Source organism: Girardinichthys multiradiatus, chromosome 1, assembly GCF_021462225.1.
Source record: "Girardinichthys multiradiatus isolate DD_20200921_A chromosome 1, DD_fGirMul_XY1, whole genome shotgun sequence".
NCBI lineage: Eukaryota > Metazoa > Chordata > Actinopteri > Cyprinodontiformes > Goodeidae > Girardinichthys > Girardinichthys multiradiatus.
This window is the reverse complement of record NC_061794.1, coordinates 33,354,172-33,376,544: the sequence shown is the minus strand read 5'-3', so window position 1 is coordinate 33,376,544 and position 22,373 is coordinate 33,354,172. Positions and strand designations below refer to the sequence as shown.

The following is a 22,373-nucleotide window of genomic DNA, read 5'->3' as shown; positions in this document are numbered from 1 at the left end:
CTCTATTTTTCATGCTGTGGTTCAGAAAAGGATGATGCCTGTAAAGATGTACAAAATGGGGGAGGGGTAGGGAAATCAGGCATGCTACTGAGCGAGAGAGAAGAGAGGAGGGGACAACAGGAGGAAGGCACATTTGAGCATCATGTGCTATGTTTGAGGAAAGCACAGGGTGAGGGGATTGGCTGCTGGAAGCTGTAGCGTCACTGCCAGTGAGGGAGAGCTTGGAGGATGCTCTGCAAAGCTGGGAGGTATTACATTTGCTAGGAGTTTGTACAGAGACCCCAGCCTCCATTAGCTACACACTCACAGCCAGGAGAACCCTGCAGGATAATTTTCCACACCTAGCTCTTGTTTACTCCTCTCCAGCCATGAATTATCTGCGCCGGCGTCTCTCAGACAGCACCTTCATCTCCAATCTGCCCAATGGCTACATGACAGACCTTCAGAGGCCTGACCCAGCTCAGCCTCCTCCACCTGCTTCCTCCACCCCCGCCAAGTCTCCAACAAGCGGGCCAACACCTCCAGCCGCTTCCCCTGCCCCTGAGAGGAAACCTCAGCCGGCTCAGTCGACCGGTGCTGGCTTCTTCAGCTCCATCACAAATGTTGTAAAGCAGACAGCTGCCTCCGCGGGGCTTGTGGAGCAGACCCAAGTCACGACACCCAAGAAGTTTAAGATTCTCCTTGTGATCGATGAACCCCAGCAGGAGTGGTAAGACAATACACTGCTCAGTCCTAATTAGTTGGTTGTAACCCATTTTTTTCACAAATTATTTTTGTTCCATCCTTAGTGTCAGTTGTCTTCTTATGACTCTCTTAGGTGTTGTATAGTTGGGCAAGGATTAGAAACTGCTATAACATGATCTCTATCAAATGCACTGGGAATCTAAATCGTTATTGTCAACTGCTAGTGTTAAGGGGTAGCCAACATTCAAGGAACTAGAATGTTCTGGTTTTGAGGAATGGTCCTGTAGTAATGAAATAACACCAAGATGGATGATCCCAGTTTTCTTTTTTCATCTTTGTTTTGCTCGTCAGTTGCATTTTCTCATTTAATACAAAATTTCCTGATGTAAATGTGCCGTGTTATAACTGGGTATATCATTATTTGTAACATGGTGTACTGCATACATGTTAAAACTGCTGTGCCACAGGTTGAGCTGGACCTGCACCCTTTTTCCTCGAGTTCCATTTCAAGCACTGCAGTGCTTTCCTTCAGTTAATGGGGTTTCCCCACTGCTCACCGATTGCACATCACATACAAACATAGGAAAGGTAAATGAAAGACAGTGCAACCCACGGTGCATTGGGAACCATTTGTACAACGAAGCTGAAAAAAATGGTTAGATCATTATTGTATCAGTTTACTTGTCTGCTGCAAGAGAAGACCTTCCTGCCAGTAGTACAAAAAGATTGGGGAAAACCTTAAGTATTTTAGCCTAATGGTCTTCAGTGTCCAAGGGGATCTTGCTTGGAGATGGGATAAACAAACATCCTTGCCCGCGTGCTGCACTCAGAATCAATAAAGTGAGTATATTTCTTCTAGCCGAGGCCCTAATCCACACTAATACACGTTACCTGAATGATTTCATGAAAACCTTTATTTCTATAGGGTTAGGGTTTACTTTTCCAATAAAATGTGTGTGCTTGAGGCTTTGCCTCATTGCATGTAGTTTTATGGGCATCAGAATGGGAGAAAAGAGGATTTAATGGAGTTTGAACATGGCTGGTTGTAGTTGCCAAATGAGCTTTCTACTAAGATTTTAGCAAGGAAGCATCTCCTGGATTCACAGAAGATGGTCAGAAAAAGAGAAAACATCCAGTGAGCTCCAGTTGTTTATTGTTTGTGTCAGAGGTCAGATGAGAATGGGAACACAGGCTCGAGATGAGAGAAAAACAACTATAGCCGAAAACTAAGATATATGGAACGCCATCTCCAAATGCAAATGTCAGCCCTTGTTGCAGATGGACTGCACCACCTGAAAAGCACACCGGGTGTCACTCGTGTCAGCTAAGAACAAGAAACTGAGGCTACAATTCTCACAGGCTCACCAAAACTGAACCATTACAGATTGGAAAATGGTTGTCTTGATTTTACCTGCAATATTCAGATGATAGTGTCAAAATTCTACATAAACAACATAAAACATGGATTCATCCTCCCCTCTATCAACAGTTTAGGTTGATGGTGGTGTTGTGGTAGTGATAGATTATTTTCTTGGCCCACTCTTCACCCCTTAGTCCCAACTGAGCATTGTCTAAACACCAAAGGCTGGCTATTTATTGTTGTTCACCATGTCGATGATGCCTTTTTGACCACAGTGTACCAATTCTTCTGATCGCTACTTCAGCAGGACAGCTGGGAGATGGGTACACTTGTAATGAGGAAGTCACTTCTTGATGCAGGAAACAGTCTTCTACAATGATTAGTTCCGCCTCTCATTGGCAGCATGGATGAAAGCCATTTGTATTCATGTGTTCTTTATACATTTTGAGAAAAAGGAAGCTATTTCTGGAGGAGGATTGTTGTTTTGATGTACAAATGTACTCACATCATTATGCAAACTAAAGTAGAGTATGTGAATCATCAGAAATCATTTCAAGAGAAAAATATTGAGATTTTTGTGTGACGTCATTCTCACTGTTGGTATTTATCCAGATTTGATCTGAACTAGTTTCTGTGAGCAGTTTGTTGCTCTGACATTGTTTTTGCTTCTCTGTCTTCCATATTTCACCAGTGTTTGGTGGTCATAGTCCTTTGTCATCTTGCTTCTGATGCTTCTTGTGCATCAAGTGCGCAGTCACATAGGGGATGGGTGAAAATAATTAATTTAAGAGCTGCATCTATTTTTAATGACAGCATAGTAACCCAATGCAAGATATGTTTGACTGGGTTTGGCTTCTTTGGGTTGTTTTTAAACAACCTTTCACCCAGTGGTTCTGATTCATTGTAAAAAAAAAAAAAAAAAAACTATGCTGTTGGCCCAATGTTTAAATAATATAATGAAACATTTTAAAATAGTTCTCTTTGATTACAAAAAGTACAGGCAAACAGCACCAAATACTGAAAACAAAGAACGGCATCATAAGACTGTTGCTTGACAAGATAATATTTTTTGTGTTTATTGCTCTTAGACTGAAACTATACTAATATATCGCGCTGTTGGCAAGCCTTTGGAGGATGAAGCTGCTCTTTATTTTCCTATCTGTTTTGGCAGGGATCTAATGTTCTCAGTGATACTGCACATCTTGAGTCTGGGACTTTATTTATGGGCTTTAGCTCACTGTGCAACTAGCAGTGCTTTGACATTTCTGTCTTTCCTGCCTGCAATGAAAGCCAAAGGGATCATGGTAGCTTTACCTGATTCTTGAACAGTGCTTGGTTATTAGGGAAATGATCAGTGGGGTTTGTGTCTGTATTCTCCTTCAATGTTTCTTGGGAATTTTGTATAAAGTAAATTATTATAATGGCATCAGTTAGGTGAACTTTGGTAAAAACTAAACACAAACAGTAAATTAAAAATAGCTACTAGAATTTTGCCAGAAATTAAAAAGTATTTATTGGAAAAATTTTACTTACTACCTAAGCCAATATTTGTATACAGGGCTTCTATGCAGGTTAGGAAATTCAGAAAAAATATGGAATTTGATTAAAGAATTTAGTATTTCCAGAATTCATTCCTTTTTGGATGTTTTCTATAAATGGGATTTTGTGTGGTGTGCTTTCCTATGTTGTACTTTGCTGGTGAGACAACTTGCAACCTGTAGATGTTAAATACAGCATTAATAAGTAGGTTACGAGAGCTGGATCTGTAATTGGGTTGTCCCTATTGACACACTTATGGTTTCTATGAATAGGAAAAGTAGGCCAAAAATGAAAATGGTGTCATTCCTTGAAAATCATCCACCACACAGTGTTTTAAAGAAACTAAGAACCTGACAGGGAAAATATTTTGGACCCCTGAATGTATATTTTACAAAAAATATTTAATTTAAGATTATGTTATTTTGTACCTGTAACCTATGTTGTGTCATTTTTATCTACAATCTTTATAACAACTTTGCACCAAACACTTGATGCAAATGATAAAACTGTGAGATCTCACTGATGGCAGACTCTACAAAATGTAGAGAAATAAATAGGAAAATAGAAACCACATATATGGATGTGTGATTAAACTGTGAGTTTGTTATGTAACAAATGTTGCCTAAACTGGGTTCAGAGAATGGGTTGGCTGAGTGTTCAGAGCACAGACAGAAACATTGTGTTATCCCTCCAATGTTTTATGCTTGAGATAAGGCTACCAGTCATCCAGACAGGTTTGTATAGCTCCAGGAATCCTGTGTAATACATTTCTCTTATGAGAAGAGCGGCAGGTGAAATACTGTGTTACTTATCAGACTAATAACTGTGATGGACTGTCTTGCTCGTCGCTATACAGTATGCTTTCATTTACAGCAGAAAGACTGACAGATCAACCCCAGAAGAAAAGCAAAATATCTTTTAAAGATGTAGGCTGAAGCTGGTAAGAGTGTCATCATTTGCAGGGTAATAATTACTGCTCTGACATAAACTGAAAAGCCACTCAGCAGGGAAGAAGCCTTTATTCCAAGAACAACATGAAAATACCTGATTACAGTTTGCAAAAGCACTCAGGGACAATAGCTTCTTTATTTGAGATGTGTCCTATGGTCTGAAGAAGCTCAAACTGAGAAGGCTGTGAAAGGATGCACAAAACATGTGATCCAAGGTGTGCAGTTTATAAGGCTATTCTACCAAACACTAAGGAAATGTATGCAAACCTCTGAATTTGAAGGAAAAAAAATCTAAAATCTATCTAATTATTCTGGCTTTTAGCAAATAGAAATCATTTTGATAATTCTAAGTAACCTAAAACAGGTGTAGTCTGATTTATTGTCAGACAGAGAGGAACAAAAATATTATGAGTCTTTTAATACAGCGTATATAAATATAATATCAGTTGTACATGGACACTTATTGTTGACCTCTCTCTTTCACAGCAGGAAGAACAGTCACAGCCTAAATTAAACTCCCTCTGAATTTGGAGGACCTCGCTCCTGTGAGGAACCTGATAAACCTTTGTGCATATTAAGGCATGCACTGAAGGATAATTTATTGTGCAACCTCCGATTTGTATGCTGTTAGTTGTCCTTTGCTCAGCGATAACGCACAGAAAAAAAATCACCATATGCTACATCGCCTCACTAAGCCCCATGCTGGGAAAGATTACTATTTAGATTCCAAAAATGAAATCAGGAGCCTGTTTTTTTTGTGGCTCCTTTCTGTTTGCTGCTCATGCTTTTCTCACTTTGTATTTAATGACGAGTATTCATGCTTTTCAGCTTCCCATATGCAGGAGCTGCGATTCAAATTTTAATACCTGTTTTCCTCCCAGTGCTCTAATTGGGTTGTGGCAGAATTATTCAGCTGTGAGCCTTTGATAAACAAATAGTGGGAGCAAGTGTAATGTGACAGAAGAGCGATATGAACTAATGAGGAAAAGGAGGGAGAGATTTTAAAGTATGTTGATATTATTGTTTAGACAGCTATACAGAAACATGTATGTTCCTCAGATTTCTCCAGGGCCTAGCTGTCACCATGCAAAGCACAAAATGTACCACTGTGGCACTGCAGCAGTAGATGCTGTTAGTTTAAGGGCTGAGTGGTAGAAAGAGAAGCCAAAATGAAACATTCTCCATGGAAACTTGAGAATATAGATGGGAAAGACTGTTTTCTAAGAAGCCCCTTATTTGGTTATATTTCAGTGATTTCTATTGTCAAAACGTGTGTTGTTGACTGTTCCCCTGCATATTTATTTGACACAACAGCTTGCTTTGTAAATCTGATGTTGTGAATTTCACTAGAATTGAGCTGCTTTCAAAGGTGACTTACAGGTCGGTGTTATTAAAAATAAATCAAATCCTGTGGTCAGTGAACCGTCTCTCTAAAATCCAGGAATGATAATTTACAAGCGAGTTGAACTTTAATAATTTTGTAATATTTCAAATTCAGATGGAATGCTGCTTATTTATGTTTACAAAGCTGAGTTAACTTTTTCGTGTTTATGATGTTCAAACCTCAGACTTTAGTGTATTTTATTGGGATTATATGTGATAGACCAACACAAAGTAGCACCTGATTGTGAAGAGATTTCCTAAATGTCTTACAAATAAAAATCTGTAAAGTGTGACATGCATTTGCATAAAGCCCCTTTTACTCTGATGAGCCTGAATGAAATCCAGTGCAAACAAGTGCTTTTGGAAGTCACCTATTAACTAAATAGAAGTAAATAGATTCCAACTGTGACCGACAGGTTGTATAAAGAAAGCTTTAATCAGAGAAATAGCCACGAAACTCATGGAAATTCTGGAGAATCTGCAGAGATCCACAGTTCAGATGGAAGAAACACCAACCAGGGGCGACGCAGGACGTGGCGTAGTGGTAGAGCATTCGACCCATATATAGAGGGTTCGGTCCTCAATGCAACTGTTCCTGGTTTAAGTCCTGACCCCGGTGACCTGTGCTGCATGTTTTCCCATTCTCTTCACCCCACTTCCTGTCTACCTACTTATGAAATAACAAAAAATAAAGCCTACTAGTGCTGCAAAAAAAATTTTATAAAAAAGAAACTCCAACCAGGATGAATATTATCTATGCACTCCCTCTGGACTTTTCAGAAGAGTGGCAAGAAGAAAGCCTTTGTTGAAAGAAAGAAGTGCCACTTAAAGTTTGCCACAAGGAATGGAGCCAAAAATCTAGGAGAAGATGCTCTGGTCACTGACTTTCACCACACTCATACCTAAGAGCAATTTAGAGAGACCAATTAACCCAACCTCAACCCACCTGAATAAAACAATTAGGTTATTGGCAGGGCTTTGTGGAACCTGACTAAATGCTAAGGAGGAAGTTAAGGAGGAAGCCTTTTCATTTATGTGTGTTGGACCAGGCACAGATTTAAACGTTGCATATCATTGGGCCTCAAGGACTGGAGTTCGAGACTCCGGGTTTATTACATAAAATCCTGTTAAATTACGTTGAAGGTTCAAAGCTGACAATGTGAAAATTCCATGTGTTAAAGTTGTGATTTTAAGACTTGTTTTTTATGTGTTTTTGAGTTTTCTTGGCTGTCAGACTGAAGCGAAAAATTATAAGCTTCTACAGGGGTTGGACAATGAAACTGAAACACCTGGTTTTAGACCACAATACTTTATTAGTATGGTGTAGGGCCTCCTTTTGCGGCCAATATAGTGTCAATTCATCTTGGGAATGACATATATAAGTCCTGCACAGTGGTCAGAGGGATTTTAAGCCATTCTTCTTGCAGGATAGTGGCCAGGTCTCTACATGATACTGGTGGAGGAAAACGTTTCCTGACTCGCTCCTCCAAAACACCCCAAAGGGGCTCAATAATATTTAGATCTGGTGACTGTGCAGGCCATGGGAGATGTTCAACTTCACTTTCATGTTCATCAATCCAATCTTTCACCAGTCTTGCTGTGTATATTGCTGCATTGTCGTCCTGATGCACGGCACCGCCTTCAGGATACAATGTTTGAACCATTGGATGCACATGGTCCTCAAGAATGGTTCGGTAGTCCTTGGCAGTGATGCGCCCATCTAGCACAAGTATTGGGCCAAGGGAATGCCATTATATGGCAGCCCAAACCATCACTGATCCACCCCCATGCTTCACTCTGGGCATGCAACAGTCTGGGTGGTACGCTTCTTTGGGGCTTCTCCACACCGTAACTCTCCCGGATGTGGGGAAAACAGTAAAGGTGGACTCATCAGAGAACCATACATGTTTCACATTGTCCACAGCCCAAGATTTGCACTCCTTACACCATTGAAACCGACGTTTGGCAATGGCATGAGTGACCAAAGGTTTGGCTATAGCAGCCTGGCCGTGTATATTGACCCTGTGGAGCTCCCGACGGACAGTTCTGGTGGAAACAGGAGAGTTGAGGTGCACATTTAATTCTGCCGTGATTTGGGCAGGCATGGTTTTATGTTTTTTGGATACAATCCGGGTTAGCACCCGAACATCCCTTTCAGACAGCTTCCTCTTGCGTCCACAGTTAATCCTGTTGGATGTGGTTCGTCCGTCTTGGTGGTATACTGACATTACCCTGGATACCGTGGCTCTTGATACATCACAAAGACTTGTTGTCTTGGTCACAGATGCGCCAGCAAGACGTGCACCAACAATTTGTCCTCTTTTGAACTCTGGTATGTCACCCATAATGTTGTGTGCATTTCAATATTTTGTGCAAAACTGTGCTCTTACCCTGCTAATTGAACCTTCACACTCTGCTCTTACTGGTGCAATGTGCAATCAATGAAGACTGGCTACCAGGCTGGTCCAATTCAGCCATGAAACCTCCCACACTAAAATGACAGGTGTTTCAGTTTCATTGTCCAACCCCTGTATGTTTCAGCAGTTGGACGAGCACAGACGGACGCATGTTTCTTCTTTGTTTTGTTCACTCAGCAGATTGGTATTTATTCAGCAATGATTCACTTTTCTGCTTGTTGCAAACTCAGCATATTTAAGTGTTCAGACTGGATCTGGTATTACTGGACACCTGTAATTATGTTGCTGTATTAAAAATGCTTTTTATTTCTCCTCTGCCAGGGCGAAATTATTCAAAGGAAAGAAAGTCCATGGGGATTATGATATCAAAGTGGAACAGGTACGTTTAATGAAGTCACTTAGATCCATTTCAGGTGCTTATGCAAAACAAGGAGGATTAAATTTCCTGTCCCTATATAACTTACTGACTTTTTTGGTTTCAGGCTGAATTCAGTGAGATGAACGTTGTTGCCCATGCCAACGGTGTCTGCAGTGTGAACATGCAGGTCATCAGAAATGGCACCAAGGTTGTCAGGTCAGACAAACAAACTCCAAATGAATTTACTGTACAACTCAAGCTCTTTGTTTTGACTGTTCTGTATCTGCCCACAGACTGACTCATCCTCATCGCTATAATCCCTTGGCACAGCTTTGTTTACATTTCTATTGTTATTCCGTTCTCCAGGTCCTTCAAGCCAGACTTTGTCCTCATTCGTCAGCATGCCTTCAGTATGACCCAGAATGAAGATTTTCGCAACCTGATCATCGGTCTGCAGTATGGGGGTGTTCCAAGCTTCAACTCCCTGGAATCCATCTATAACCTCTGCGACAAGCCGTGGGCAGTAAGTGCCGACATGATGTGGTGGGGAGAGAAAACATTATTTAAAATTCTGTTCTGCAGTCTGGGTTGCCTGATTGTCTTTTAGACTGTCAAGTTTCTGCAAGTTTTTACATGTAGATTTTTAACAAATCAATTGCTTTTGTCCACATGCAGTTTTCCCAGCTTATCAACACCTACAGGAAGTTGGGGCCTGAGAAGTTTCCTCTCATTGAACAGACCTTTTATCCCAACTACAAGGAGATGGTGAGCACCCCATTAGATGAACAGACAAACTTGCTTTGTTTTAATCATATGTAATGGTGTTTGGAATAGTGAAATAATAATATAAAGACACAATAATAACTGGGTTACTGAATGTCTTTGTTAATTAGGTGAGCATGCCCTCATTTCCTGTTGTTGTAAAGATTGGACATGCCCACTCCGGTATGGGAAAGGTACAGTGATGTGTCATTTTATTTTTGCATTAGACCTTGTACACATACAGTGCCTTGCAAAAGCATTCATATTTGTTCACAAAGTCATAACACAACCACAAATGTATATATGTTGTAGGTATTGTGATATGTGATAGAGCAACACAAAGTAGTGCATAACTGCTGTTTAAAAGGAAAATTGCAGATAAGATAGTTTTTCAAAACAGTTTTCAAAAAAGATCTGAACATTTTGCCATGCGATGGTATTCAGCCCTCCCGAGTAAATATTTTGTATGACCACCTTTCACTAGAATAACAGCTTTAATTGTTTTGGTATGCCTCTTAGCTTTGTTAATCTGACTAGGCCATTCAAAAAAAAGAACACGCTTTGATCTAAAGCAATCTTTTGTAGTTCTGCCTGTATGTCCAGTCTCATCCTGCTGGAAGGTCAGCTTCCACCCAGTCTCAATTCTCTTTTACATTCCCACGTTTTCCTCTATGCCCGTTCTGCATTTAGCTATATCTGTCTTCTACCCATCTACTTTGACCAGTTTCCATGTCCCTGCAGTTAAAGGCATCCCAACAGCATGATGCTACCACCACCATGCTTTGCATGTAGATCAAAAAGTTCACTTTTGGTTTAATCTATCCAGAACACCTTCATTCATGTGTTCTGTGCGACCCACATGGCTTGACACAAACTGCAAACCAAACTTGCAATGATTTTCCCTCAGTAGTGGCTTTCTTCTTGCAACTCTTCCATAAAGGTCAGGTTTGTGGAGTGCATGAATATTAACGGTCCTGTAAACAGATTCTCGCAACTCAGCAGTGGATCTCTGCAGAACAAACCCAAGTATGACTACCTTTGAACGGCACTGTACAAGCACTGTGTTAATTTAAGCCATACTAATGTGATTGAAGGAAGATCACGGGATCATGTTGCATAAGACTATAAAAAAAAAATGCTTTTATATTTGACATTTGTTGTGTACAGGTGAAGGTGGACAATCACAGTAAGTTCCAAGACATTGCCAGTGTTGTGGCTCTCACTCAGACCTACTCCACCACAGAGCCTCTCATTGATTCCAAGTACGACATCAGAATCCAGAAGATTGGTACTGACTACAAAGCCTACATGTAGGTATAATTAAACCGTTGGTTCTCACCATCAAACTAAACAAAGCTAATCTTTTATTTGTGTGTTTTACACTGGTCAGGAGAACATCTATTTCTGGTAACTGGAAGACCAACACAGGCTCTGCAATGCTTGAGCAGGTCGCAATGACTGACAGGTAGGTCTTACCTAAAATTTAAACATAAAATGTTCTCAGTTGCTTTTCAGCATATTAATTAATTATTTTAAACATTTCAGATAATCTCTTCTGGTTAATTAGTGATAATCAGACCACATTGTGTAATTTTTGCTTCTGAATCATATTTCGACTGTTTTAAGATACAAGCTGTGGGTGGACACCTGCTGCGAGATTTTTGGGGGTCTGGACATTTGTGCAGTTAAAGCTATCCATGGCAAAGATGGCAAAGATTATATCACAGAGGTAAAAATCTGATTTAACATGATAATAAAGCTACACCTGAAATTTCAAATGGATTATGCTTTAGGAACTTTTTTGATATATATTTACACTTCCATTAAGAAACTTACATCCTAGTATCGCGAACACATTTATCATAGTCCTTGTAATAATGTGTTTAGGTTTATATTACAGAACATCATTATAAAAAAAAATAACCATAAATAATTAAAAAAAAGACTTGTGTACATGTTTTAATTTATTGTGGATTTTTTCATTGTCCCTCAGCAACCTGTACTTTAACTATGCACTTGTTGCAGCAGCCACCAAGCATGTGGCTTAATTGGATCTGGATATTTGACCTTTCTAGGTAGAATTGTTTATAATGTAATTAAACTGGTTGATTTCATGATACAGACATGACTTCTGAAGATGCTCTACAAATTGTCAATAGAATTGAAGTCGGAGCTTTGGAAGGGACATTATGGAAGCCTAATATCACTCTGCTTTACCTATTCCAAAATAATTTTTATAATTGCTTGGCATCATTGTCCTGTTAGAACACCCATTTGTGTGGAATTACAAATAGTCCTCCTTATTAACTGTTCCAGCTACTTTATGCAATGCAGTATCTGTTACAGGAACACATCTCCATTGAATGATGCTGCCACCACCATGCCTGACAGTTGGTACTGTGTTCTATGTTTGAAAGCCCGAACTTCATATCTCCAAACATGTCTTGTAATAACAAATAGTTCAATATTTGTCTAATCAGACCATAAAATGCTTCCTCAGAAGGTCTTCATCTTCTCTGTGTAGTCAGCTGAATAAGTTCTGTTGAGCCGAGGCCTCTGGTTTTGATCTTTTTGCACCTCGTTAAGGTAAAAGGGGCACTGGTTTTACAGCATTTTGCAGTTCAAGGCATCATTTGAGCCATGATGTTTTCTGAACTGTTCCTGAATGCCCCAGCAAATCTTAACTTCTGACCAGAACTGTATGCAGACCAGAATATTATATTATTCAAATCTGGCATGTACTACTGCGATATTTACATATCACAGCACAGTGATGCTCCTCTGCTTTAACAATATTCAATGTGGCACAGGTGGTTGGTTCTTCTATGCCTCTAGTCGGAGAACACCAGGCTGAAGACCGGCAGCTCATTGCTGACATGGTGTTGGCAAAGATGACCCAGTTAGCTGAGAGAGAAGCTAATGCTCCCCAGAGACCCACAACCATACAACCATCCCAGGTATGAAAGTACAATGGAGACTAAAAGCATGTGGTTTATGTGTTTTTCTGGTCCGTTGTTTCAAATGTATGTATTTTAAATCGTAATATAGGGAACTGGCCAGAAAGGAGAGATTACTGGCGAACTCACTAAGAATGGTGCTGGCCGTCCACCTCAAGGTTGCCTGCAGTACATTCTCGACTGTAATGGTGTTGCAGTGGGTCCAAAACCAGTCCAGGCCAACTGAGCCCCGTAGAGGGAAATGTTCTCTCAGATTCTGGATGGCGGTACTGGCCCTGCAGACCCGTTGGTGAATGCTGATAGCTAGAATCAGATCTGGTTGGTGTGAGCTCGGTACAGCATGGAGCTGGCCTGGACTGCGTTTTTTCTTAACTCTATGCAGTGTCAACATGTACTGTCTACCTGTTCACCTGATTTGTGTGCTTGTATAGGTCACATGTGTTTTAGCAGCTGTGTGTTTTTTTTTTGTTTTTTTCTTTGGGGCTGTTGTTGATATTATGAAATGAAAATTGTGCCTACACTGAGTTCAGTGCTGCTCTGTGCTAACTTTCTAACCCAGCTATAAAGCTTTTATTTCCTCCTAACACTGTGTCTTAAGTTCATTTAACATAATTTGGTGTGTACCTTTAGATATTATTCAAACTGTGGGTAACCATGCAGTTTGAACTTGTGTATCTTAATATGTATAAGATAAATGTGTGTGTATGGTTGTAGTGGTAAATATTTTTGGATTTATACTGATAGATATTTATTTTTGTTTGTCTGCATGACTGACACAAAGACAGGTGCAAATTCTAAATGTCTGATGATGTGGGATGTTTATCTAACATGGCTGTTACATCGCTGTGTATAACTAAGCTGTGTTTCCTGTAATTCTACATTGTGAATGTGTAGTAACAGATACATATTAAGAGATTCATGCAGTATTTGTTTTTTTATTTAAATCAATATTTAATTCCAGAGTACTGTCCCTAGAAATTAGATTATATTACAGTGGTAGTATATAAATTGATACCTGTATATTAAAAACGACAGGTTTATTGAAGATTTTATATTGTAGAATGTCGTGCAGATTCTAAACACAGATATTTGCCATAATTGTAGAATTTTGAACCAAAGAATTTAGTATTTAATTAGTCTGTTAGTCTTTGCACTCCAGAAACCCACGATGTAAATGACAGTAAGGGGACTGCTCATCATGCACGTGGGCGGTGCAGATTAATGGAAGAACAGTGATACAGGATAAAAATTATCTTTTCTAACTGCTTGTTCCAGATCTGATTCTGTATCAAAGCTCTTTTTTGTTCAGATGCTCAGAGGCAACAATTATTTCTGATAATCAAAATGTGTGTTATGTGTGAATATTCTGCCTAAAAATAGTTAATATGAAGTCCTTGTTGTACTTTTCACTTTACATATAAGTTTTAAGGAGGTCTTTCTACTTTAACAGAGTCATTGTTCTGAGGTTTAGTGTCGCTTTATGTAGTACTGCTGTGCTCAGATTACTGCCATTGCTGGGAGTTGATGGAAAGTGCAATATCAAATCTTGTTTGTTTCGATTCAGTAATATGTGTACATGTGCATCTCAGTATATTAGAATATCATCAGAAATTACATTTATTTCTTTAATTCAATTCAAAATAAGACTTATATGTCATAGATTCATAATTCATTACCTGACAAAGAAGTTATGTTTTAGTTGAGTGTGTGTGTGTTAGCAACTTTACCATTAAAGCTTAAAGTTACAGATGACTTCCTATGAATTTTTACTAGAGATGTGTCTTCACCAAAGGAAGAACCCATCAAATTTTGGTGATTATCCGGATCACGATCAGGATTTGGGTTTTTATTTTCTATGGCGTCAGTGATCCTTCATTAGGTGGCCGAGGTATGCAGTCTCTAACTATCTTGTTCATTTTAATTTTCATGGTTTACACATAATGAAAACCTTCAGTCCACAGAAAATTAGAATATAACTTGATATGTAATGTTATTGCCATGTTAGAGGCACTAAAGGTCATTGCAAAAGAAGCTGGCTGTTCTCAGGGGCCTAATTCCCAACATATTAAAGGAAACCAGTGGAATGAAAACCTTTGGTAGAAAAGGGTGCAGATTGCGGCTGGAGTTGGTGCTTCCAGAGCCACCACATGCAGATAGATCAGAGGTCAGATGTTTCTGGGCTAAGGACAAAAACTTCTACACCGTTGAATTGAATGACTTAAATAAATCAAACTATAGATGATTTTTTATTTATTTACTGAGATGCAAATGTATGAATAAGATCAGATCTTCCATTAAAATTATTTTATACAGTGATAATAACCCACAAACTGAGTTGTTTTTTAACATGCGGCTTTTTATTCTGGTGTCTCATTGACGTGTTGTTATCCAGTGGTTTATTTGCTGAGGCCATCTCATTTATCTGATATCCTAAATGGTGAAAAGCAAACAAACTATAAAAAAGACGAATCTATTCAGCAAGCTGTGTGCAGTTCATTTTCTAAGCTGTAAGTGCCATTGTTTATCTGTGAGTGTATTCTTGTAAAAAGCCATGCCTGAGGCTTTATGGACGTGTTGTTCTGTTTATTAGGAAATATGCCATGACATTCACGAGTAGAGAGACATCAGTCAGTGACCGCTACGTTGTTCGGCCTTAGTTTGGCCCCTGAATATATCTGAAGTTTGTCATTTGGCCTTCATGTTGAGGTGATAATCGTGGCTGCAGACTGTAACTAGAACTGAGGTACTATTAGAAGCAGTGATGAGCTGTTAAAATCAAGATCCAATTCAAACTGGGAAAAACAATAATGTGTGGACTCTTTATGTCACTGGCAATAAAGCTTCCTTTCCAATAAATGCTTTGTTTGTGTCTTTGTGTGCAATCAGTTATGCCTTTTGTTAAGGGAACATTTACGCTAAAATATTTATATTTAAGGGCACATCTGATAAAGATTTGTAAAATGCATTCAAATAAATTAATACCTTATTGAAGTTACATAACATAAAAAGGTTAAAAAAAAATCCAACTTTATTTTAACAAGCTAACCAGTGCTGCACCTATTAGTAGTTCCTATCAAATTAATTTTATAGGAACGTTTTTTGTATTTATAGCCTGCTTTTTCTTCAAGTTGATCAGAGTGTCGAGGAACCTTTAATTAGTATTCCATGCCTTTCTGTTTCCAAGTTGTTTAAATATGATGCAGACCCAGTCCAAGGTTCTACAAGGCCCTGCGCAAAATTTAACTGCATGTAACATAGTTTTTGTTTTATTCAAAAGCAACCCACAACAAAAAAAAAAAACAATACTCAATACTGAACAATAATGCATTTAGATTAAGATTTTGAACCATTTAAGAAGCATTTTATGTATGGTCACTTTTACATTTGCACTTTAACTTTTACTGTAATACTGTGTTGTGAAAAACTAGATTACTCATTTAAATTTTTATCCCACATTTTTTAGATCATCAAACATGTTCTGATTTCAAACAAAGGTAGTATTAGCAAATTAAAATAGCAGCTTTGATAATGAGGATTACATAGGATTACCCAAAAATAACTTATGAATAACTTAAAACAACTTATGAATATTATTTCTTACTTTTTACAAAAAATTGGTCCAACTCTCTCTAGCCTCAGATGTCCTCAGCAGAACTGATTCTTCAGTGGAGTGCAGGTCAAATGTTATCCAATAACACCAGTAAATTCCCTGTAACAGGATCAGTCTCATTCCCAGCAAGAAGCAGAGCACAAATCTGTCAAAGAAATTAGTCTGACCTAAATACAGACAGCAAGGAAACGTCAGGAAAACACATCAAAACAACCACAGCTGAAGACTACACACAATACAAAATCAGTGCTTAAATCGAATCACCTTTTCAAACTGAATCTACAGTATTTTCCAAAGGTCAGCCATCTCTTCTCTACCAGCACAGATCACAGACAATGTCTTTCTTCCATGCTAACAATGAGGACACAGCAGTGCATCTTTAACCCCAGGTAGTCCTTTAGAACTTTTTTCTGTGAGCACACAGCCACTAAATGTAATTACTTATGCACATTTTTGTGAAGTTCTTTATAATTATCTGAGGTATTAATAGTGAAAGATTCAATCGAAGTAATTGCCCTGAGAAGAATAACTCATTAATCTGAAGGCATGGGGTGTTTCCTTTTAAAATCTGAACTGAATCTAACTACATGAAATCTTTTTAACCTCAAGTTTAAGAGGGCTAAAATATAGTCTCAGTGATATGCATACGTATATATACTCTCAAATACAAAAATGTGATTATTTTAATAATACATCTCTACAGGCAAGAAACCTGGGTCATATATTTTCACACTGTGTTTAGCTGGGGTCACTAAGGCGTTCTTGTTGTTTTTTCCTACTGGGAATTTAGACAGTCCTACTTCTGAGTACAAAGAAAATGCACCATTAGAATCTGTTTCATCTGTCCAGTTGTTGATTTAAGGTGAGAAAATATGGAGGTACACTATAATGCCAAAAATATTTGTCTGTCTACTTTTACATGTACTTGAACTTTGTTGACATCCTATTCTTAATCTATAGGGTCCAATTTGTTGATGGACCCACCGTTTCCAGCCATAGCAACTTTAACTCTGTTGTAAACATCTTTCACAAGGTTTTGAAGTAGTTTGTAGTTAGATGCAAAAACCAGAATTGCAGCCTCCACTTTAATTCGTCCCAAAGATGCTCAAGAAGGTTCAGATCAGAACTCTGTGTAGTTTCTCCACACCAATCTTTACACATCAGCAGCCATGAAAGTGACTGTGTGTGATCTAATGCTTTTGTCAAAATAGTGTATATACGGAGGTATCCTTATTAATTATTCCCTATGTCACTGGCAGTAAAACAGACCCTTAGCATGATGCTACCACAACCAGACCCAGTCTTTTGTTTTATCTGACTATAAAACCTTTCTCAAGAAGATATATGTTGTGTTGCCTTTTTATCAGTTATCATACCATGATGTACTCATTTTCTCGTTTTGTTTTTGACCCAAGACTCAATCACTGACAAATGTTACTAGTTCTGTCTACCAAAGCTCGATACCAGTGCAGACAACATCCCACTGCAGAGAATCCAACAACACTAAAGCCACTGCAGAAAATCTGGTGTGTTTTGATCTCATATAATGTCAGCAGTCTTTCAGCAAACATAAGCAAGCAACTCAGATACAATCTGTTCTGCAAGAGGCATTTGTCAAACATGCAGATGGTGCTGATGTTTTTTTTCATCCTAACAAGCTGCCTGACCCGGCCTGAAGCTTGTAAAGGGTACAGAAGAGCTCCGAGCAAAGACAGTGTTGGTTTTTGAAGTTCCAGCTGAAAGGCGTCCATCTAGACTCTTCCCAGCTGTCTGCCAAGCTGCTGCACTACATGAAGCAAGTCCTGCTCTAAGGGGGGGGGTGGACATTCTGACCATCTGCTGAAGAGCATAGCAAAAGACGAGCACTTGCATCTAATAATGAAGGTGAATTAAAAGATTCTATGTGATATTTTTAATTGTTATGAGATGCATGCAATCTTAGCAAATCTCGACCGGAGTCTTTGATAAAGCTTTTACTCTCTGCTCTCACTGTTCTAAAACAGAGCTAAAATAAAACTAAGTATGGGAGTAAAGTAACGATACTTCTCAAGACATTTAGCATTCAGGACTATTTTAGATCTTGCAATGGTGGCGCCAAAGGTATGCCCTCTTGTCCCCCCCGATCAATCAATCAATCAATCAATCAATCAAGTCCAGTCCCACACACAGCATCTTAACTAGTCCTCCTATTCTCAGCAGCAAGTCCTATGATTATCTAATAGGTGCAGCTTCCTAAGTGAAAGGCTGGAGAGAAAAAAATACATCAGTGATAATCAATTGACTGAAAAGCTAGCATGCATTAACATGATCACTGTAGTGCCATGACTCTGGAGAAAATAAAACCCGAGAGAAATTCAGAATTTTTATTGCCATCTAGTGGACTGGATTTCCAAACCAAGAGGTCTGCAGCATGTTAGTTACTATGGCAACTTACTGACTCAAGCCAGTGTCTCCCCAGCTCACTGCAGGCTTTATTCAACATCTAACACGGCAATCAACAGCTATTTTTTCTTGTACATGTATAGGTTCCTGTTACATCATCCTGGCCTTCTACTGCAGGGACATATATAAATAATTTTACCATACATGTAACTGTTTTTTTTTTATTAGAGCTACATAATAAGATCTGCAGGACATACGAAAGTTATTAGGCTATAGGCATCTGCACAGTGTGGTTGTGTTTGTCAAATCACATTTGTGTCATGAATCTTCTACTCTCTTCTCCACAGAGTCTGCTTGTCTGCAGGGTGTGCTGCTGTCCAGTCTAGCATAGTAAGTCAGGTGCTTGCTGTCTGGACACCCTCACACATTCACCATAGCCAGAAACAAAAAAATTTATTTTGACTATGACTAAATAGGAACATTTACTCAAATAATGTACCTAACTAAAAGATAATGTGCCTTGCAAAAGTATTCACATCCCTTGAACATTTACACATTTTGTCACATCATTACGACAAACTCCAAAGCAATTTTTATAGTTTTTTTCATAGACAACACCAAGTACTGCATAACTGTTAAGTGGAAGGAGAAGGACATGTGGTTTTCAAAACCTAAGTATAAAAGTGCAATGTGCATATATTTTCAGTCCCTAAGTCAAGTCAAATTATGTCACTTTCTCTGTAAATATAGTCCAACAGTTACTCATATAATCTCCCAAAAAATAAAGCTGCTGTTAAAACATGCCAAAAGAAGTCGTCTCTGCAGATTGCCGTGAACCATCTAGGTGACATCGCAAATAGGGAAGACCCATGTCTGGCAAATGTAACCAAAATGAAACGTTTTGGCATCCAAAACGCTATGTAAGGCAGAAAGCTAACACCCTGAACACACACAATAAAACATGGTGGTGGCAGCATCATGATTTTCTTCAGCAGGTCAGGAAAGCTGGTTAGAGTTGATGTGAAGATAGGATGCAGCTAATATGTAAAAAATATTTTCAGACTCTTTCCATCTAATTTGATTGATCTTGAGCTATTTTGCAAAGATGCAGAAGCAACATGTCTCCACATGTACAAAGTTTATAGAAACATGCCCCAAAATACTCGCAGCTGTAAAGGCTAAAAATCTAAGTATTGACTGAGGTGGGCAACATAAAATGCAAGCCACACTTTTCAGATTTTTTTCTAAAGAATAAAAAATTATTTATCATTTTACTTTGCACTTATGCACTATTTTCTGTTGGTTTGTTACAAGACTAAATTGCTTGTATTTATTTATGAGCAATTTCATTTTAAAGAAACAGGAATTATGCGATTAAAAATTAATAATTTCTGAACACAACTTAAATGTAAAATGTATGATGAAGAGTAAAACATATTTGAATGTTTTTAATAGGAATTCCATTGGATGACTAAAAATGCCAATAAGTTCCAAAACGTTTGTTAAAATAATTTGTGTCCCCTTTACCAGGGGTTCCCATACATGTATGGCTGTATGAGGATTCTACAAAAAACTGGCAGGTTTTGTGCTGGAACAAACGCTAGATGGTGCTGTTGCTCGAAACATACAGGTCCTTCTCAAAATATTAGCATATTGTGATAAAGTTCATTATTTTCCATAATGTAATGATGAAAATTTAACATTCATATATTTTAGATTCATTGCACACTAACTGAAATATTTCAGGTCTTTTATTGTCTTAATACGGATGATTTTGGCATACAGCTCATGAAAACCCAAAATTCCTATCTCACAAAATTAGCATATCATTAAAAGGGTCTCTAAACGAGCTATGAACCTAATCATCTGAATCAACGAGTTAACTCTAAACACCTGCAAAAGATTCCTGAGGCCTTTAAAACTCCCAGCCTGGTTCATCACTCAAAACCCCAATCATGGGTAAGACTGCCGACCTGACTGCTGTCCCGAAGGCCACTATTGACACCCTCAAGCAAGAGGGTAAGACACAGAAAGAAATTTCTGAACAAATAGGCTGTTCCCAGAGTACTGTATCAAGGCACCTCAGTGGGAAGTCTGTGGGAAGGAAAAAGTGTGGCAGAAAACGCTGCACAACGAGAAGAGGTGACCGGACCCTGAGGAAGATTGTGGAGAAGGGCCGATTCCAGACCTTGGGGGACCTGCGGAAGCAGTGGACTGAGTCTGGAGTAGAAACATCCAGAGCCACCGTGCACAGGCGTGTGCAGGAAATGGGCTACAGGTGCCGCATTCCCCAGGTCAAGCCACTTTTGAACCAGAAACAGCAGCAGAAGCACCTGACCTGGGCTACAGAGAAGCAGCACTGGACTGTTGCTCAGTGGTCCAAAGTACTTTTTTCGGATGAAAGCAAATTCTGCATGTCATTCGGAAATCAAGGTGCCAGAGTCTGGAGGAAGACTGGGGAGAAGGAAATGCCAAAATGCCAGAAGTCCAGTGTCAAGTACCCACAGTCAGCTGCTGGTGTTGGTCCACTGTGTTTTATCAAGGGCAGGGTCAATGCAGCTAGCTATCAGGAGATTTTGGAGCACTTCATGCTTCCATCTGCTGAAAAGCTTTATGGAGATGAAGATTTCATTTTTCAGCACGACCTGGCACCTGCTCACAGTGCCAAAACCACTGGTAAATGGTTTACTGACCATGGTATCACTGTGCTCAATTGGCCTGCCAACTCTCCTGACCTGAACCCCATAGAGAATCTGTGGGATATTGTGAAGAGAACGTTGAGAGACTCAAGACCCAACACTCTGGATGAGCTAAAGGCCGCTATCGAAGCATCCTGGGCCTCCATAAGATCTCAGCAGTGCCACAGGCTGATTGCCTCCATGCCACGCCGCATTGAAGCAGTCATTTCTGCAAAAGGATTCCCGACCAAGTATTGAGTGCATAACTGTACATGATTATTTGAAGGTTGACGTTTTTTGTATTAAAAACACTTTTCTTTTATTGGTCGGATGAAATATGCTAATTTTGTGAGATAGGAATTTTGGGTTTTAATGAGCTGTATGCCAAAATCATCCGTATTAAGACAATAAAAGACCTGAAATATTTCAGTTAGTGTGCAATGAATCTAAAATATAGGAATGTTAAATTTTCATCATTACATTATGGAAAATAATGAACTTTATCACAATATGCTAATATTTTGAGAAGGACCTGTAAGTAGACCATTGGACTGAGCAGGTGCAGATATAGAGCACATTAAAACATATAAAGCTGTGGTGAAGCTTTTGCTGTTATTTAGTTGCAAAACATTTCATATGGAGTTCTCCACCTGGTGGAGAGGTTTTTTTTTTCCATCCAAACAAGTCCCCCAAAAACAGCTGAAGACCATGGAAAACTGCTGCATTTTTAAACCTGGTCTAATTTCAAGGGTCCATAAACACAAAATATTCCCATATTTAGCTCTTATGTTTACTGTAAACCTTATGCTGAGTGGCAATACCCCACAGGATCAGCCTACTGAATGTTTATACAAAACAAAATACAACTGTCGTGTCTCTTTCCACCGCTTGCCCGTCACCTGCTGCATAATTTTTGTTCCAGTGCGCTCGCCAATAGCAGCCAATGGCGGAATCTCTTGGTGGTGTATGCAGAGTGGATCCCCAGTGAGGTTACACCACGTTGCCACAGTGCTAAAACAAACATTACACCCTGCTGCAAAGTCTTGCACCTGTGCGGGACTTAGCCGTGTCAGGAGGCCAGACAGGGCTACACCTGCCACCATCACTGCCTTCCAAACCAAATAAAAGGTTTTAATTACCGCTGTCATTTACAGAAGTTTGAATTTTCTTGTAAATAGCCTTTTTTTTTTTTAGCACAAATTGCACAGTTAGATAATCTTAACACTGGTGTACACAGGTGGATCTGTATCTGTTATTTATGGATAACTGTAGCTATTAACTTTTTGCCACAAC

The 22,373-nt window shown here is 39.0% G+C and overlaps 1 protein-coding gene and 1 long non-coding RNA gene across 3 annotated transcripts; both read left to right on the top strand.

The window, feature by feature from the left end:
- The first annotated feature begins 171 nt into the window (after positions 1–171).
- syn2a (synapsin IIa) lies at positions 172–15,266 on the top strand. 2 transcript variants are annotated; one of them, XM_047362106.1, is made up of 11 exons: positions 173–709; positions 8,655–8,712; positions 8,816–8,907; positions 9,058–9,214; positions 9,367–9,456; positions 9,585–9,647; positions 10,621–10,763; positions 10,844–10,918; positions 11,080–11,182; positions 12,264–12,410; positions 12,502–15,266. In XM_047362106.1, exons 1-11 carry the CDS (start codon positions 369–371, stop codon positions 12,634–12,636), a joined length of 1,404 nt encoding a protein of 467 aa, XP_047218062.1. In that variant the 5' UTR covers positions 173–368; the 3' UTR covers positions 12,637–15,266. The 2 variants fall into 2 exon arrangements, with proteins under 2 accessions (XP_047218070.1, XP_047218062.1); XM_047362114.1 differs by lacking the exon at positions 9,585–9,647 and having other exon boundaries at positions 172–709.
- Positions 15,267–17,708: 2,442 nt separating this feature from the next.
- Positions 17,709–22,312, top strand: LOC124865399. The gene is made up of 3 exons (XR_007037575.1): positions 17,709–17,904; positions 18,750–18,792; positions 22,003–22,312. It is a non-coding gene; the product is annotated as an uncharacterized LOC124865399 (long non-coding RNA).
- Positions 22,313–22,373: the final 61 nt, after the last annotated feature.

What these genes read in the sequence shown, in the direction of transcription:
- syn2a (XM_047362106.1), top strand. Translation starts at nt 369, where the DNA reads ATGAATTATCTGCGCCGGCGTCTCTCAGACAGCACCTTCATCTCCAAT. An exon ending in ATGATATCAAAGTGGAACAG is followed by an intron (nt 8,713 to 8,815) that starts GTACGTTTAATG and finishes TTTTGGTTTCAG; the next exon opens with GCTGAATTCAGTGAGATGAA. An exon ending in TCTGCGACAAGCCGTGGGCA is followed by an intron (nt 9,215 to 9,366) that starts GTAAGTGCCGAC and finishes GTCCACATGCAG; the next exon opens with TTTTCCCAGCTTATCAACAC.